The sequence below is a fragment of the Salvia hispanica genome, chromosome 5, assembly GCF_023119035.1.
Source record: "Salvia hispanica cultivar TCC Black 2014 chromosome 5, UniMelb_Shisp_WGS_1.0, whole genome shotgun sequence".
Lineage (NCBI taxonomy): Eukaryota > Viridiplantae > Streptophyta > Magnoliopsida > Lamiales > Lamiaceae > Salvia > Salvia hispanica.
Genome location: NC_062969.1, coordinates 36,000,254 through 36,018,714, shown reverse-complemented (window position 1 = coordinate 36,018,714; position 18,461 = coordinate 36,000,254). Strand labels below are relative to the sequence as shown.

Genomic DNA, 18,461 nt, shown 5'->3' with positions numbered 1-18,461 from the left:
AGTAAGTGCTACTCCCAGTACTTATGAAAGTAGATACAATTAGCAATAAAATCATACATTAAGTATAAAACATTTAATTATTCTTTTAGCTACCACCCTAATTTAAGGACATACTTATATAAGAGCAGAAAATAGAGTAAGCAAGAAATTGAACCCCCAAGCGTCGCATTAAATGTGCGCTACAAGCAAGCAATACTCTAGTGTGAATGTTTTAATATCATTATTTTCAGTTACAACTCGAAAGAAAGGACAAACAAATGTTGAACAAAAATTAGTTATAGCCTATCCAATAGCTGTAAAGTATATTACAAATTATTTTAAAATAAATACTCCCTCCGTCCCATAAAAGTTGAGTCGTATTCCTTTTTAGTCCGTCCCAACAAAGTTGAGTCGTTTCATTTTTTAACAAAAAACAAACATCTAATCACTCTTACTTTATTCCATCATTTACTTTACTCCCTCTTATCTTTCATACTTTTTTCATCTCTCTTATTTATTTAATATAAATTCTTAATTTCCGTGCCCAAAAGTTTTGTCTCAACTTTTATGGGACGGAGGGAGTATTAAATTATTATTGTGATCTCAAAGCTAATCAGCCTAATCATCATGTAGGTTTTTACTTAGAGATGCTCTAATAACGGATTAATAAAGGATGTAAATAAATAGATAAAGAATATGCTTCTCTTTTTTATACCTTCTTCAATTTTAATTTTTTTTTACCTATTCTCAACGCAAAAGATAAATATAGTATTCGCAAGACTAAATCTCATGATTAAATATGTATCATGTTTGGTTCATAAAATTAATCCCCTCAACTTAATCTTAGATGGATAGTCTCATGATAATTAGTTATAGCATCCTCCCTTCAACTAAAATAATCCTACAACTTAATCCTAAATGGATAGTATCATGATTATTAGTCATGGCAACCGAACGCCACCCTACTGTACTATTTTTGAATACCTTTTTCTGTTTACCCTCTTTCCTTTAAATTTACTGCAACTAGTTTTTATGAAGGTATATATTTTTTGAACTGATAAATGAGAATTATATCTTCATAATTTACTTCTTTTTCTCTGGGAGATGCTCTTAGAGATGACAACAAAGACAGTGAAATACTAAGTTGAAAGCAAAGTAATTTATTAAATACTCTCTCCGTCCCATTGAAGATGACCCACTTTCCTTTTTAGTTTGTCCCAACTAAGATGACCCATTACTTAAAATAGAAACACATTTATCTCTACTTTATTCTCTCCCTCTTACTTTATTCTCTCATCTCAACACACAAAATAAATTTGCATAAAATCTCGTGCCGCCCAAGAAAGGGATCATCTTCTTTAGGACGGATGAAGTATAATTTATGTATTACTTTTATTTTATTTTTTCTCTACTTTTGTGTTTTCTATCATTTATTTTTGTACTCTATTTTCTTTTACTAATTAATTCAGTAAATTTTATTTTTATAAATTATGTATAAAAAAGATACTACTGCGGGTGTAAGAAATATACGTATAAAAGAAAAGAGAATGTGGGAAAAGAAAGAATATAAAAATGAATAATATGGTTGGTGAGTGGAAATTCACGAAGTCTGCATTTTGGGGCTGTGGAAGCAAAGAAATTCGGAAATACTGAATCCACCATCTCTTCCTCCTCCCTATATATATACACATACGCATCACCACCTTCCAATTCACATACACCCATTCTCTCTCTCTCTAATTGCTGAACCTCTGCAACTCCTGTGTGGCTGTTTAACTGATCCGCTATTTCCTTCGTTTCCTCAACTCAACAAAATCGAGATGGCCAAGAATGTCGGGATCCTCGCCATGGAAATCTACTTCCCTCCCACTTGCATCCAGCAGGTCTGATACCTCTCCGAATTTCTCTTTTTCTTTCACCGAATTTTGATGCCTCAAGAGTGCAGTTTGTTTCGTGTTCATAGTGCTCTCTTCGTGTTTGTTGTTTTGCGTGTGTATCTGTTTCTGGGTTCTTTAGTTATAGAAATTTTGTAGTTGTGCGGAAGTGCGTCACTGTTTGTTTAGATTGATTTCTTTGATTGCTTATAGGGTGGAGTGGAGTGGACCCACCTCTTAATTGCAAACTTTCTCTGCTCCGGCTCTCTTTCTCTATCTCAAATTCTCAATCAATCTCTTTAGGCCTTTTTTTTATTTTCATTTTTTATATAAAAATTTAAACTTGAGGGTTTTAGATAAAGCAAAATCTCAGATTCACTTGGGAGGAAAAACAGATCTTAGTTTAGAGTCTTATCTGCAGAATTTATTTTGTTGACTAGAGCTGTTATATGATGCGTTGCAGGAGGTGTTGGAAGCTCATGATGGAGCAAGCAAAGGAAAGTACACAATTGGGCTTGGTCAAGATTGCATGGCATTTTGTTCCGAGGTCGAAGATGTCATTTCCATGAGGTAATTAATCTATATTAAAAAAATACCAAAAGGGATTGAGCAGAATAACATCTCTGTATCGTTCTTCGTGTCTGGGTTAATTGTATTGTTGTGTATAATAGCGATGATGTAGACATGCATTGAAAGTTTATGGTTATCATATAGTATTACAATAGCCTTTTTTCGGTAGTTAAATGCATTTGTGGCTTAAAACATGATGTATCATCTGATTTCCTGTTGAAAAAGTGAATATTCACTGTTGATCAATTAGGTAGTACATTCGTTACGATTAAGTTGGGAAGTATTCTGTGTTTTTCCTTTTTTGCTGAATCTTGGTTCACAAAATTTTAAGTGTGCTTCATCACAAACTTTATGTTCTCTGTGAAATTTTTATATATTGCTCAAACTCAAAATGTATCCAGAAGGACTAAAAACTTCACAAATCTATTGCATTAGTTAATAATTATGATTTGGGAAAGATCTGTATGACTGTAACGCTTAGACTGAACATTCTGACTTTTTCACTTGCTTACTAACTCATCAAAGTATAGTAAATAGGAACTTGGTTACCTTGAATTTTCTAACTATTGTTAACTTTCTGAACTTTCAGCATGACGGCAGTAACTTCACTTCTAGAAAAGTACAATGTTGATCCTAAGCAGATTGGACGCCTTGAAGTTGGAAGTGAGACTGTACTCGACAAGAGCAAATCCATTAAGACATTTTTGATGCCGATCTTCGAGGTGTTTGGCTTTATTATCTGCACTTAAGCTACAATAACATTTTCTATGGATCTGCTTTATCACGTATATATGAGACGTTATTTTATGCTGTAGCTGTAGGCCTCCTAGAGTTAACACTTAACAGAAAGGTTACATATCATCAATAAGCTTCCCTTGGCTTTTCTGTTGAAAATACCTTTCACCACAGTATGTTCATGGCATATCTTAAAGAGTCATTAGTAGTTCCATGATTGGACGTGACTATATCGTTTACTCTCTTTTTATTTTTTGATTGATTAATATTCTAATTTCAATTCGATCAAAGCCTTTTTTATTTCCTTGCGGTCCATATCTGACTACTACCCTCAACAATTCTTTTTATTTTTACCATTTTACTCTGCATCTGCTGTTATAAATTTCTCTTACACAATAATGATTCTTATAATTTCTCCATGTGCATGAACAGAAATGTGGCAATACTGATATCGAAGGTGTTGACTCAAGCAATGCTTGCTATGGGGGGACCGCAGCACTATTTAACTGTGTCAATTGGGTGGAAAGTAGTTCTTGGGATGGAAGATATGGGCTTGTTGTCTGCACTGACAGTGCGGTAGGATCATCATCTCTATAGCCATGTATATTTGGATTTAATGTTGCTAAGTGATGAAGTGTTAAGTAAAAGGAGCCAAAAATAAATAGTTACCATTAAGTTTAAGCAGGATCCTTTGTATATTTTGAATTTTGTCTATCTCATCAATTAACATGGGTGCTGCTTTAGATTCTATTAAACACAACATCTTGTTTAGATATTGACCCTTTTGCTTCGTTGACAGGTCTATGCCGAGGGACCAGCTAGACCTACTGGTGGGGCTGCAGCCATTGCCATGCTAATAGGACCAAATGCGCCTATTGCTTTTGAAGGCAAGCTTAGGTCGAGTCACATGGCTCATGTTTATGATTTTTACAAGCCCGACCTTGCCAGTGAATATCCAGTAATTTTCTTCTGAATCCCTTTTTTCTTGCATGCGCTCTTGTTGTCAATCATACCTTCAAAGTTGTGCTTAAGCATGTAGCGTTCTGTCATTTATCTTTGATGATGGTTAAATTATTGTAGCCAGTGTTATGAAAATGATGTCCTGCTACAAATTCTCAATGCATTATTTGTTCGTTTCACTTATGATCGAATCTATGCTTGTAGGTTGTTGATGGCAAGCTTTCACAGACTTGTTACCTCATGGCACTGGATGCTTGTTACAAAGGCTTCTGTCAAAAGTAAGCTCAGAAGAAAATTAATTTTGCACCTATGCTCTTTTTTCACTGGTATTAACTTTTATGTACAATAGGTTTGAGAAGCAGGAGGGCAAGCAGTTCTCGATCTTGGATGCTGACTACTTTGTATTCCATTCTCCATACAACAAGGTACTTGTGTAAACCATGGTCCTGCCTAACAGAGTACAGAGTTTTAATGTACCAGTTTTCTCCTACTTGAGAAAGAAAAAGCATTGTTGACATTTTTCTTGAAACCTGCAGCTTGTACAAAAAAGTTTCTCAAGATTGTTGTTCAATGACTTTTCGAGGAATGCCAGGTGAACATTATCATTATCTGTACAGCATTGACTTACTACCTGTCACAAGTTTCTGCCTACCTGACTCTCTGGATGAATTTTCAGCTCCATCGATGAGGCTGCAAAAGAAAAGCTTGCACCATTTTCATCATTAAGCAACGAGGAAAGCTACCAAAGCCGCGATCTTGAGAAGGTGTGAATCATCTTCCCCTTTTCTCAGTTTATGTTGATGATAGTCTGTTGCTATACCATTTTTTGTGCTAAAGATACAAAAACTCTCTTACAGGCATCTCAACAAGTCGCAAAACCTTTCTTTGATACCAAGGTGCAACCATCTACGCTCATCCCAAAACAAGTTGGGAACATGTATACCGCATCACTATATGCTGCATTTGCTTCCCTCATCCACAACAAAAGTAGCACACTGGTAAACATCTGTTCATCCCATGGGATTGGCTTGTTCAGCTTTATGAATGATGTCAAACACAAAGTATGAGACATTTTCTTGATGGATTTCTTTTTCCTTTATTTTTTTCATCAGGCTGGGCAGAGGGTCATCTTGTTTTCCTACGGGAGTGGTCTTGCAGCCACCATGTTCTCTCTCCGTTTCACTGAGGGAGAAAAACCTTTCAGCCTGTCCAACATTGCATCTGTTATGAACGTTTCAGAGAAGTTGAAGTCAAGGAATGAGGTACGTTGGAAGTGTAGTCTTCTTGGATTCCAGAAGCAGTGCTTGTTTAAATATTTGTTCTTGGTAGAGATAGTTGTTAATTAAAACTCTCCCCGTATGCAGTTCCCGCCAGAAAAATTTGTCGAACTGATGCAGCTAATGGAGCACCGATATGGAGGCAAAGACTTCATCACAAGCAAGGACTGCAGCCTTCTTGCACCAGGTACATACTATCTCACTGAAGTTGACTCCAAATACCGAAGATTCTATGCCAAGAAGGCCGTTACGAATGGAACTGTTGCGAATGGCCACTGAAGATATCATATGCCATAAAATTGGCTCTTCTTCTGTGTAGTTAATTCAGCACATAGACAAATAATCTATTTTCATTGTTTGGTACAAGCATCTAAATTTGTTTGAGAGATGAATTATTAGTAGTCAGAGTTTCATTTTCTCTGTTTTCTTTTCTTGGATTCTGTAAAAGAAGCATCTTCAGATGATGGGTGTATTCAGTATTCTGTTCTACATCTTAATGAATTCAATGTAGCCCTAGCTGGCATAAATCTTTACTTTCTATTCTTAATGCAAATTGTGTTTTACTTTCAATCCAATTCCACTTACTCTGTGGTGAAAATTGTGTTATATCTTCTATCCTAACACCACTTATATAGTCTAAGAATGGAGTGTATTGAAGTAGCAAATGGTGGGACAAGCATGTCTCTCCAAATCCAGGTTGTTGAAGATTTTTAATATTTCAGCCTTTAGATTCATGTCTCTGCAAAAAGACATTAGTGCTGACAGACAGACAGAGTAAACATGTGTTGTGGTTCCAATTTTAGATGCCAATAATTGCAAAAAGCTAGAGATAAAAATGAGCATTTTTAACAAGGATGGAATGGACATTAGATTGAAATGATAATTACGTACTAGGGAGGTGATCAATTGTTAACTAATTAGCAATTCAAAATTGAGACCAATTTAAATTAGAAGATCTGATTGATATAATGTCAAGTGTAATATATTTTAAATTTAAATAATTATTAATTAAATTAAAAGGGTATTAATATCAAATCCTATATGTAGTAATTATAACTAACTACTTTCTCTCTCCTCAAAATCATCTCAAATCATTAAATTTACGTAACTCTCTCAATTTAAATTATTTTTATTAGCAAAAAATATATCAAATTAAAGATAATTTAATAAGGATTCCAACGAGATCTCAATTGCATATGTTCCGACGATGTTCGGGTGATGAAATTTGATAAATTATATTTCAATTTTCGTACATGTTGATAAGCAGCTTTTATCAACAAATGCAACAAAAAATCTCAATATATTGTAGGCAAAATCTCAATATTATGCATGTCCAATTTCAATAAAAATGTGTTGATATTTTCTTGTCCTTGTGTTGATATTCTAATGTCATATTGTTGATATTTGTAATACGATATAAAAAAACACCCACGAAAATTATCATATGATAACATAATGACAATATTACCCTTTTGTTGATATTTTGTCTACTATTTATTGAGATTTGTGAGCTTTAGTCTCATCCACTCATTTTAAAATCAAAGGGTGGAAATTTAGTCTTGATTTTGAATTAGGGTGCTATAAGCATTCTAATAGGACCCTTTATTAGTATATCTTATTCCATTTGTTTATAAATTTTTTGAATAACTTATTAATATTACTAATTTATTACTTTCAATATTATATTCACCTTTTTCGCTAAAGAAAAAATAAAATAACAGAAACAAATTTAACTTTCTCTTTGATAATTTTAAATATAATGCAAACAATGATTAAATTAATTTATATTACAAAATAAAATGTATTTATATGTTCAAATAATCATGGTATAATAAAATTTATAACTTGCTAAATTTTTTCAATGAAAACTATTTAAACACACAAAATATAATTTGTTATAAGATGAAAATATAAATCGTATTTCATCATTATATGAAGTAAGCAATACATGAAATACTATCTCATCCTATCATCATTCAATTCTTTAACAGAAAAGGTGTACGGCCCACATATTTGTATAGTTTAAATTTACATTTAATTCTTCTTAATTAAATCAAATAAAGTTATAAAGTATTTTTATTTGACTTTTAATTTTCTTAGTTAGAGACTGCATTTTTATGACAAAAGAATGAAAGGAAAAATAAAAGTGAACATTGTTCAGGAGAGATAAAAGAAGTGTTGGTGGAAAAGATGAAGACAATTTTCTCTTTCTTCGTAAGTCTTTTATTTCCCTGCCTAGCCAAAACATGAAAGAATCATATACTCATTGATATCATATTGTGATGGACTTTGTTGTCAAAATGAAGCCTATTAGAATATTAGGCATCTCATTGATTTTTTCTTCACTTGGGCTCACACAACAACATACATATGCATATTTATTTTGGCCCACATAATATTTTATTTGGGCACGAACCAAATTTTACTCAAATTAATGATTTTAATTTGTTCTAATAATTTTTGTTTGTAGTACTAAATTTTAAATAGACAAATTTACTTAATTAATACTCCTCCGTCCCCAAAGAATATGTACTTTGGGTTCAACACGGGTTTTAATGCAAAATTGGTAAGGTAAGAGAGGGGTAGAGAGAAAAAGTAAATTAAGTTTTGTTAATGGAGAATGAGTTCCATCTCATTAGAGAGAAAATAGTTTTCAAAATTAAAAAATGCATATTCTTGTGGACGGATTAAAAAGTAAAAAGTACATATTCTTGTGGGACGGAGTGAGTATTAAACAAATTCTTTGAGGTCTTTAATTGTAACAATAAACATTATTTCATTATCTTTTTTCATAAATTTTCCATGCTAAATTATCTCTAATGGTCATTTAATTATGATTATCATTAGTTTTTTTTTTCCTTAAATTTTCGTTAAAACAATTTTCTTATTTAAACAATAATTCCTTCAAATTCAGTTCATATATTTCCAATTCCATTCCAATGTCATAGTACCAAAAGGAATCTTGGGGTATTATGGTGGAAATTGGCAGCAACGATATGATGCATTGAGCTATTTCATGAGAAGTGAGTAAAACATTAATAGTAGGAAACAATTATAAATGATTAGTGTAGGAAGTTGAAAATTTTGCACAAAACTAAGAAATAGAACCTCTCCTTGTGTTCAAAAGCTATGTATTGAAACTTGGACTAAAGTTGTACTGGCAAATGAGATTTTCTCTAATAATCTCCTCAGGTTTTCTTTGAGTTGTTTCACTTGCCATTAGATCGTGATTAGAAATAATCTCTCCTCTTTGTCATTAATAAACAATTTCCTTTCTTGTTAGTTTCAATAGAACTAATAATGGTTTATTAAGTACTACTAATATTTACACAAATTTCACTAAACAAACTCAAAGAAATTTTTGTTATCACCAAGTTCCAAGTAACTACTAGTGAGTAGCTTAATTTACTTACGTAAAAACTTTCAAGAGAATCAGGCAAACTTACACTTAGACCTATCAATACTACCATTCAAATATTTCATTTTCTTATTTCGACTTTATTAAGCTTAGAGATATTTTAACATCATCTCACATGCAAGTTAAAACAACACGGTGTCGATCTCCAAGTTGTTTAAGCACAAAAATATTAACTGCAAATGATACTTTAATCCCTTTCCCATTTTCTCAACGTCAACAGTATTCACAAACAATGCATATTTGATTAGGATTGTAAAAACTAAAATATGAGTTAAATTTTGTTAGAAACAAAGGAATCCAACCGCTCTTTTAGCACAGCTTAGGCCCAAGAAGATCCTATATTTTGACATATTTGCTAATCATTGCCGCCAAAGATGTTGATGTTCATCAAAGCAACAAATAGTTTAACAAGACAAAGTTATCATCTAATTCTGTCTTTTCTTCCTCTCAAACGAAAATTGTGCAACACAACAATGCTAAGCGGAGAAAGCAATTCTTAAGATACACCATATATAAACACTTGTATCTAAGATACTCTAACCACATTGCATTACCTCAGCACAATGGCAAACGCCGTGACTTTGTACACCTTGCTTCTCGCGTGTGTCGTGCTCACCTGCCACTGTGATGATGAGCCTATGGTACGTTAATTTTCTATTTGTTAGTTGCTCCTCATTCACCTATGCAGCTACCCTGATCTCATTTTTCATGATTAGCTGCACGTCGTGTACATGGGGGATCGGCCTCAAGATAGAGCATCCACACATCACGGCATGCTGCAGAGTGTGCTAGGAAGGTTGCTCATTCTTCTTGACAAACATTGAAATCACTACTAGTTGAAAAATGAGTATAATTTTCCATTTCTTGCAGTGCTTCCGCGGCAAAGGATTCGTTGGTCCATAGTTATGGAAAGAGTTTCGATGGATTCGCAGCCAAGCTTAGTGAGGAAGAAGCAGCAACAATTGCAGGTATATAAGACTAGCTACGCGTTTACTTAAAAAAGGAGTTCGCTTACATATATGTGTATGTCTGGTGGCAGAGATGGAAGGAGTTATCTCTGTATTCCCTAGCCGCAAGCTAAACCTTCACACGACGCGTTCATGGGACTTCATGGGATTCAGCGGAGGGGTGCTTGAACCGGGGCAGGAAGGAAATATCATTGTTGGATTAATAGACACAGGTGAATCATCAAATATACAGAGTAAGTCATGATTAAATCAACGCGTTCTGATGCCTTACTCCATATCTATCCGTGTAGGAGCCTGGCCGGAGCATCCTAGCTTCAACGACACAGGCTATGGCCCTCCACCACCCAAGTGGAAAGGGACATGCCAGACCAAAAATTTCACATGCAACAAGTATGCATAATCTTAATAAGTAGTAATTCTATTCATTAAGAATAGCTGCTCAGTCCTCTCTATATTTGAATCTCGTTTATGTCATGACAGCAAGCTCATTGGCGCACGCTACTACAATAGTGACAATGACTACGATGATGGGGACATCCCATCTCCGAGAGACACTATAGGACATGGCACCCACACGGCATCAACAGTTGCTGGCAATGAGATAGCTGGAACGAGCTTCCTGGGACTAGCAGAGGGAGTTGCAAGGGGTGGAGTTCCAAACGCAAGAATCGCAGTGTACAAAGTATGCTGGTCGGGTGGCTACTGTGAGGATGCAGACATCCTTAAAGCCTTCGATGATGCAATCGCAGATGGAGTTGATGTACTATCAGTTTCGTTGGGGTATACTGGGATTTCTGATTACTTTGAAGACTCCATTGCAATCGGATCTTTCCACGCCATGAGAAACGGGATCCTGACCTCATGTTCAGCTGGAAACGAAGGTCCTGATCCTGTTTCACTCGCCAACTACGCGCCTTGGATCCTCACTGTTGCTGCAAGCACCATTGACAGGAAATTTGTTGCTAACTTAGCACTTGGAGATGGACAAATCTTGACAGTATGCCAACTTTTCTGATCACTACTTGACATTCTTCCTTATCATGCTATACTATACTCCTACTAATGATTTTGTGTGTGAAATGAAGGGAATCGCGGTTAATAGCTTTGACCTGAACGGGACATCATATCCTTTGATGTGGGGAGGAGATGCTGTGAACTACACCTTCGGTTTCAGTGAAGCTTCTGCTAGAATTTGTGATGAAGAAGGGATCAACCTTGCCATGATACCGGGGAAGATAGTGATGTGTGAAGGTTACCGGCAGGATGGGTCGACCATTCTGCTGTCCAAGGGCGTTGGAAGTATTATAGTGGGTGAGGACGAGATAAACCCGGACTACGCCTTCACGTATCCATTACCAGCAACGCTGATAAGCCCAGACGACGCCAAGAAGGTGATGACCTACATAAGATCCACCAAGTAAGAAAAAACTCGACTCGAGCTTCACATACATCCATACTAGTAGTACTAGTCTTGTGTTAAGATTTGATGCGTCTTCAGATACCCCGTGGCGACCATCATGGTTGGGGAGACGTGGAAGGACGCTGTTGCTCCAAAGGTGGTTTCGTTTTCCTCTAGAGGACCTAGCCCTATCACCCCGGATATTCTCAAGGTTTGAAATTAAGCTTGTACATCCATCTTCATGAGCCTAGCTCTAACTATACTAATGTATTTATCAGCCTGATGTTACTGGACCTGGTGTGAACATCCTTGCCGGGTGGTCCCCTCTAGCTTCACCTTCATCGTACGACGGAGACACCAGAAGCGTCTTATTCAAACTGGTCTCCGGGACATCCATGGCGTGCCCCCACGCGAGCGGGACTGCAGCCTATGTTAAAGCAGCACACCCTGATTGGTCCCCTGCTGCCATCAAGTCTGCTATTATGACAACAGGTTTGTTAGTTAGTTAGTTACATTCCTAAACAGTTATTGGATTTATGGTTTGTTAATGATGTCAAACAGCTTACATAATGGATCCAAGACTAGAGAGTAGCCTTGAGTTTGCCTACGGCTCCGGCCACATCAACCCAAACGCCACACTTGATCCGGGGCTAGTCTTCAACGCATCCGAGACAGACTACATCAACTTACTCTGCAAGCAGGGCTACAACACAACCACATTGAGACTAGTGACAGGAGACAACAGCAGCTGCACCACGACCACACCGGGAAGAGCCTGGGATCTCAACTACCCGTCCTTCTCACTCTACGTGGAAGACGGGCAGCAGATCATGGCTACCTTCACCAGAACCGCAACCAACGTGGGGTCACCAAACTCGACCTACACTGCCAGCATGCACATGCCGGCAATGATCAGCGTCAAAGTGGAGCCATCAGTCCTCACATTTTCGTCCAGTGGAGAGACGCAGGGGTTCACGGTCAGTGTGAGCGGACCTGCCATCACGCAGCAGCCAATCATGTCAGGCGCCATTACGTGGAGCGATGGGATACATTCGGTTAGGATGCCTCTGGTGGTCTACAACTACTACCCTGGGGCTCCTTACGTTACAAATTCACAGAATTCTATCACTGTGCCGGGAAAGAGAGACAAGTTGAAAGCCTCTTCTTCCAAGCATCGCATCAATGGAATGCTCTGATAAGCCTCTTTGCTTGGAAAATAAAATACACATTTTAAAATAAGATGTAGGAGATAAAAAATGGATGGGTTCTGCTGCTGGAGATTGTGTGATTTAGAAATCACATACCCAAAATTTTCCATTTTACGCAACTAAAAGTTGAATGGTTGTCAATTGGAGCCAATCACAACTATACCAATATGATGTAAAATAAAGCACTATCAATCCTTTCCAAAGCATTCGAATATATATGAAACCAAATTCACAAGACTACAAGTGCTATTGGATATTTCAATGAATATAACTCACATTATTACCCAAAAAATGAATATTCACAAGCCTAAACACATTCAGCCCAGTTGTTTTTTGGCCTAATTCAGGCACATGACAATCAAATAGTCATTTATTTTTCTACAAAAACTCCATATATCAAAAGTACTCTATTAAACGTGATCAGTTTTCAATTTTTATTAATATCAAGATCACTCTCCGTTGCATCACATCCATTTTTCAGTCTTCGAATATGTGTCAAAGATTTCTTTTGGATAGCAGTGATGAAAAAAAATGCAAATGAAATACTCCCTCCGTCCCCTATTAGGAGTCACTCTTTGACCGGGCACGAGTTTTAAGAAATGTAAAGAAAAGTTGGTTGAAAAAGTTAGTGGAATGTGGGACCCATTTTTTTATATTGGTTTTATAATAAAATGTAAGTGAATTGAGTTAGTGGAATGTGAGACCTACTAACTATTTATGGTAAAAATAAAGTGTGACTCTTAATTGAGGACGGACCGAAATGGAAAAGTCTGACTCTTAATGGGGGACGGAGGGAGTATATGAAAGTTACATTTCATAAGAGTAAAGGTAAGCGAATATATGTCTTTTATGATCTTGGTCCTATACTTTTATCTTTGAATTTTTGCATCCTAAACATTTCAACTCGGATCACAATTGGTCATGCACTAATAATTCCGTCATTTTTTAAACGATTTTAACCAGATTTTGACCGATTTTGATGGCTTTAACAGTCCCATTCGGGTTAAAACCGTTTAAAAATTGACGGAATTGTTAGTCTAGGACCAATTTGAAATGTTCAGAATGCAAAAATTAAAAAAATAAAGTATATGATCAAAATCATAAGCAAATGTTGAGGACCAGTTTTGGCCTTTATTCAATAATTAAAATGTTTGAGAAATTGACAATATACATTTTCCTAAATAAATAAATTCAACTGCCAAACAAAAATTGGAAGGCCGAGATCCAAATTAACGGAATCATTCCTAGTCTCTCACTCCTCTCCTCTCTCATCACCTTTCCAACGCAGCGCATTTGTCAGGTATCATCATCGTCGCCGTCTCTATTCCTTCTTCTCTCTCAATCTTAAAAAGGAAAATCCATTTATGTTAGGTGCTAATTGTTCAATCTCTTATGCAAATGTTTCAGATAGATGCCTTAATTATGTTCCAGCATTTTTTTTCTTCCTCTTATTTTTCTGATCTCTTTGTCTCTACTTAAAAACCTTTAAACTTCAATTCCGCAAATTTCCCGGAGGATATAACAGAAGCTTCGCACATGTTGTAGATTTAGAAGATCTTAATCAATTCATACTTTTTTTTTATTATTTTATTATTTTTTATGTATTGTGTTTTATTTTTTTTCATGTTCGCCTGTAATAATTGAACCTATATACGCTTCTACTTAAAGAAAGCGAAGATGAGAATACCTCGCAGAAGAAAATACGCCAGTGATTTTACCTTATTATGATAAATATGATATGTTGCTGAAAAATATGGTTTTATATTGTAGATGAATTCACAAGTTGCAATAAATTTCGTGCAATTTATGAAAATTACCCTAATAAAATGAACTGCTTTTAAACTACTGTTCTCAAACTGTGTTTCAATAATCTAGTGTATAGATATAGATAATGGCAAAATAAATGCTTCATCTCTAAATCATATTTTGTGAGGCATGATTCGATTTATCACACCATACAGCTACAATGGATCACTCATCTTGTTGTGCTTCTTCTTCTACGTCATAATAGTACTGTATATGTTAGGATGATTGTTGTCTAAATTGCTAAGCCGGTCCCTTGTGATGTTTTAACCAATAATATCAATGGACTATCGTTTCATTGCAGAGTGAATCTAGCCTTAGAAAAACAATGGACCGGCTAACTGAGAATGCGAACCTCATGATTGTCTCTGATCTTGATCATACAATGGTGAGTTATAGAAGTTAATCTTGTCATTCTGTTCAGAGGGGCCGTAGTAATGAGTGACAATATGCTACAGGTAGATCATCATGATCCCGAGAATCTCTCCCTGCTTAGATTCAATGCCTTGTGGGAAGCAAATTACCGAAGTAACTCATTGCTAGTTTTCTCCACTGGGAGGTCACCCACACTATACAAGGAATTGAGGAAAGAGAAGCCCATGCTAACCCCTGATATCACAATAATGTCTGTGGGAACTGAAATAACTTATGGTAACTCTATGGAACCAGATAATGGTTGGGTTGAATATTTAAATCAGAAATGGGATAGGAATATAGTTTTTGAAGAGACAAGCAAGATTCCAGAGCTTACTCTTCAGGTATGGCTATTGGAATATCTTACACCTTGGATATTCCATATTTGATGACACTCGTTTATTCTATGACATGGTGCAGTCTGAGACAGAGCAACGGCCACACAAAGCGAGCTTTTATGTTCAGAAAGACAAGGCTGAAGATATTACAAGATCTCTCTCGACTTGCTTAAAAGAACGAGGGGTATGACAAGTCTTTACCCTTCCAGAATAATCGTGTAAACTTGCGTGGTGTCATGTCTCTATCGTCTTGGTTTTTAGTCTCATAACCTGAAACTTTTCCAGTTTCTGCTTGCTTTCAAACATACATCTCTTTTCCTGGTCTCACTAGTAATAGCTTTTTCATGTTGATTTTTCAGTTGGATGTCAAAATAATATATAGTGGAGGTATGGACTTGGACATTTTGCCTCAAGGTGCGGGCAAAGGGCAAGCACTTGCTTATTTGCATGATAAGTTCATGGCTGCGGGCAAATTACCTAAAAATACACTTGTTTGTGGTGACTCTGGAAATGATGCTGATCTGTTTACTGTCCCAGATGTACATGGTGTCATGGTTAGATTTTCACCTAAAGTTGTGGAGCAATCTTGTGTCATTCTGTAAAGGGATACTTTCCTAACCATCTTTTTTTTGAGTCTGAAGGTCAGTAATGCCCAGGAGGAATTACTGCAGTGGCATGCTATATATGCAAAAAACAATCCTAAAATAATTCATGCAAAGGAGAGATGTGCAGCGGGTATTATACAAGCCATTGGTCACTTTAATCTTGGTCCAAGTATATCTCCTAGAGATGTTACTGACTTATCTGATACTAAGTTGGACAACTTTGACCCTGCGTATGAAGTTGTGAAGTTTTACTTGTTTTATGAGCGGTGGAGACTTGCTGAAGTTGAAAACTCGGAGCTTTATTTGGCAAACCTGAAGGCAGTTTGTGTATGTTTGGCTTTGTTATTCAATTTCAGTTTCTAGTCCAAATGCACTCTCACATATATGGCATCCTTATGAATTGCTGTTTTTCTGTGAAGTGTGAAAAAGACCACCAATTTTATTAACCTTTTATCATGTGCAGTAGTTAAACTGTCTGATTCCTGTCATATACATACGTTGGAGCTCTGTGTCTTTACATGTTCTTCCAACATTATTACTTTAAAAAGAACTTGTATTCTGTTTGTTTCTTCATTAGACCAATCCTGCTATGGTAATTTTATTCTTAACTTATTCAAATTTGCAACTGACTTTAATCTGCAAGATGTTTCCTGCTTATTTAATGCTTTCGCTTTATAGTCCTATACCATAGGCTTCATCTCCAATTTTTTTCTTGCAGAGTAAGTCTGGGAATTTTGTTCACCCATCTGGAATTGAAAAGCAGCTTCATGACTGTGTGGACTCACTAAGAACCTCTTATGGGGACAAAAAAGGCCAGCCCTTTCGTGTTTGGGTAGATCAGGTCTTACCTGTGCAGGTTGGGTCAGACTCATGGCTGGTGAAGTTTAAGAAATATGAGCAATCAGGTGAGCATTTGATTCTGTTGTGTTTGCACCAAATCCTTTCTTGAAAAGTGCTAGCCTTTTCTTCATAGTTGTTCAGTTATCTATGCTAAATATCCACGTTTTCCCACACTCCACGTATTTTGACCATCACTTGAGACTTCATCTGGAGCTTCTTGATGCAAGCACCATCTTAGTATAGTGTGTGTGAGGAAGTGAAGGTGGTGGTGTCAAACTCAACTTCCATTTAAATTTAGACCATCTCACATTTTCTGTTGTTTGTTGGTTTTCTTTATAATAATAGTTCTGGTTGACTGTACATAGCAGAGGTCTTATTTGTGCCCAAGTTATAGTAAAGGCCAATAGAAATCGTTATTGTTTGCTTTAATACCTTATAGTATTATTCCCTTACTTCACGAAAACAGATATCAGACTGATGCTTTAAAAATATATGAAGAGATATTCGTAAATCATAAAGCTGCGATATTCGTAGGCATTAGGAACATACCTTTGAGATTTATATATGTCTGAGATAACCAATAGGTGTTGGATGATATTGGCGCATTTTAGGTCTACAAATTCTTGAAAAATGCTCATTGTTTTCATCTTCCCTTCATCTCTTGCAGGTGGAGAGCGGCTATGCTGTTTGACCACTGCTTTATTAAGTTCAAAAGTAAGTCCGCTAATCTAATGCCGATCTTTATCTCTTTTGATACGCCTCATCTTTTACATGATTTGGTTATATTTGGCCTCAGGGGGTGACCGTTGCTGATGGGTTAACCTGGGTGCATGTCCATCAAACATGGCTGAAAGAAGCAGGCCCAAGCAGTGACGCAGAGTGGTTGTTCTAGTCTCTCTCTCTCTCTCTCTCTCTCTCTCTACAAATAAGTTCAGAAGATACACAACTATTAGAAGTGTTAATTCCTGCTATTGCTGATGTTGATGTATTCAGTAATCCATTTAACCATGTGAGGATGGATTTACAGAAAATACGTTACTTTTCGATATACAGTCTAAATAATTACTCGGAACATCCACCAATATGAGAAGATGGATAGACAATTGTCTCTACGTTTTCTATGTTTCTGTGTTGGAAGTATTTACAACTAAATCCAAACACAACGCACAACAAAATATTTATTTATTACTACAACTAAACTTTGCAGGAAAAGACAATGCAAAAAATGAAACAAGAAAATGTTAATTTTGATTTCTTAAAAAACACTTGTGCAATATTTTGATATGACTGATGCCAAGTGGACACCATATTCAGGTTGGTGCAAAAAAATAGAGAGAATAAGGTAACAATCAAAGAAGTTTTTTTTTTTGAAAAAAGAGAAAATAGAAGACAACCGCTGCAGTGTTTTCTAAGTCACTGAGTGATCAATATGTTCTAAATCATCCATGACCTTAGAAAATTTCTCTAACCTCTAGAAACTGAATGAATATAACCTCTGCTTCATACACAATCGATTAGCCAAGGATCGACTCATGTAAAGACTTTCCAGTTTGGCTAAAACGCCCGCTGCAGTGGTTTCTTTAGCAACCTCTCGAAGAACTTTGTCTCCAAGACATAGGATAACTACACTGTGAGCCTTTGCTTGAATCTCTGTCATCTTCAAGAGCATCTTATCATCAACTTCAGCCTTCGATTTTTCATTAGCCTTTTCGAGCGCAGCGGCTAGCCCTTGTTGGATTAGCATCGCTCGGATTTTCTTCCGCCATAGCCCAAAATCTTTTGCCTGGGTGAATTCATCAGCTTCTAATGTTGAAGCCATAGCTTGTTGATCAATTCCTCTTTTCCAATCTGATCTTGAAAATGAACGCATAAACTCTCATGCTTGAGATGAACTAAAAACTAAGCTTATATGACAGTGAAGTAGTAACCGCTCGACAACAAACTACACAACACACTTGAGCTCCAACGGCTCTATTTGCAGGTAACAGAAATAACAAACTTGTGAGCCAACGGCTACTTCCTGGCCTAGCTGATCGAGCTGCTGCGAGCATTCCTTCGAGCTGAGCTGCTCAT

The 18,461-nt window shown here is 36.3% G+C and overlaps 3 protein-coding genes across 4 annotated transcripts; all 3 read left to right on the top strand.

Annotated features, from left to right (window-relative positions):
* The first annotated feature begins 1,575 nt into the window (after window positions 1–1,575).
* Window positions 1,576–5,965, top strand: LOC125191342 (hydroxymethylglutaryl-CoA synthase-like). Its single transcript, XM_048088883.1, has 12 exons — window positions 1,576–1,862; window positions 2,317–2,423; window positions 3,013–3,145; window positions 3,591–3,734; window positions 3,958–4,116; window positions 4,323–4,396; window positions 4,468–4,543; window positions 4,655–4,710; window positions 4,795–4,882; window positions 4,976–5,116; window positions 5,231–5,380; window positions 5,483–5,965. Exons 1-12 carry the CDS (start codon window positions 1,800–1,802, stop codon window positions 5,672–5,674), a joined length of 1,383 nt encoding a protein of 460 aa, XP_047944840.1. The 5' UTR covers window positions 1,576–1,799; the 3' UTR covers window positions 5,675–5,965.
* Window positions 5,966–9,535: 3,570 nt separating this feature from the next.
* LOC125189940 (cucumisin-like) lies at window positions 9,536–12,376 on the top strand. Its single transcript, XM_048087156.1, has 9 exons — window positions 9,536–9,609; window positions 9,684–9,781; window positions 9,853–9,993; window positions 10,072–10,171; window positions 10,262–10,778; window positions 10,867–11,198; window positions 11,280–11,391; window positions 11,459–11,672; window positions 11,742–12,376. The coding sequence occupies exons 1-9, from the start codon at window positions 9,545–9,547 to the stop codon at window positions 12,374–12,376; spliced, it is 2,214 nt and encodes a 737-aa protein (XP_047943113.1). The 5' UTR covers window positions 9,536–9,544.
* A 1,217-nt stretch (window positions 12,377–13,593) lies between these two features.
* Window positions 13,594–17,500, top strand: LOC125190354 (sucrose-phosphatase 1-like). 2 transcript variants are annotated; one of them, XM_048087634.1, is made up of 9 exons: window positions 13,594–13,688; window positions 14,496–14,579; window positions 14,650–14,949; window positions 15,026–15,127; window positions 15,303–15,497; window positions 15,585–15,875; window positions 16,267–16,453; window positions 17,056–17,102; window positions 17,185–17,500. In XM_048087634.1, the coding sequence occupies exons 2-9, from the start codon at window positions 14,520–14,522 to the stop codon at window positions 17,278–17,280; spliced, it is 1,278 nt and encodes a 425-aa protein (XP_047943591.1). In that variant the 5' UTR covers window positions 13,594–13,688; window positions 14,496–14,519; the 3' UTR covers window positions 17,281–17,500. The 2 variants fall into 2 exon arrangements, with proteins under 2 accessions (XP_047943591.1, XP_047943592.1); XM_048087635.1 differs by lacking the exon at window positions 13,594–13,688 and adding an exon at window positions 13,729–13,759.
* The last annotated feature ends 961 nt before the right edge of the window (window positions 17,501–18,461 follow it).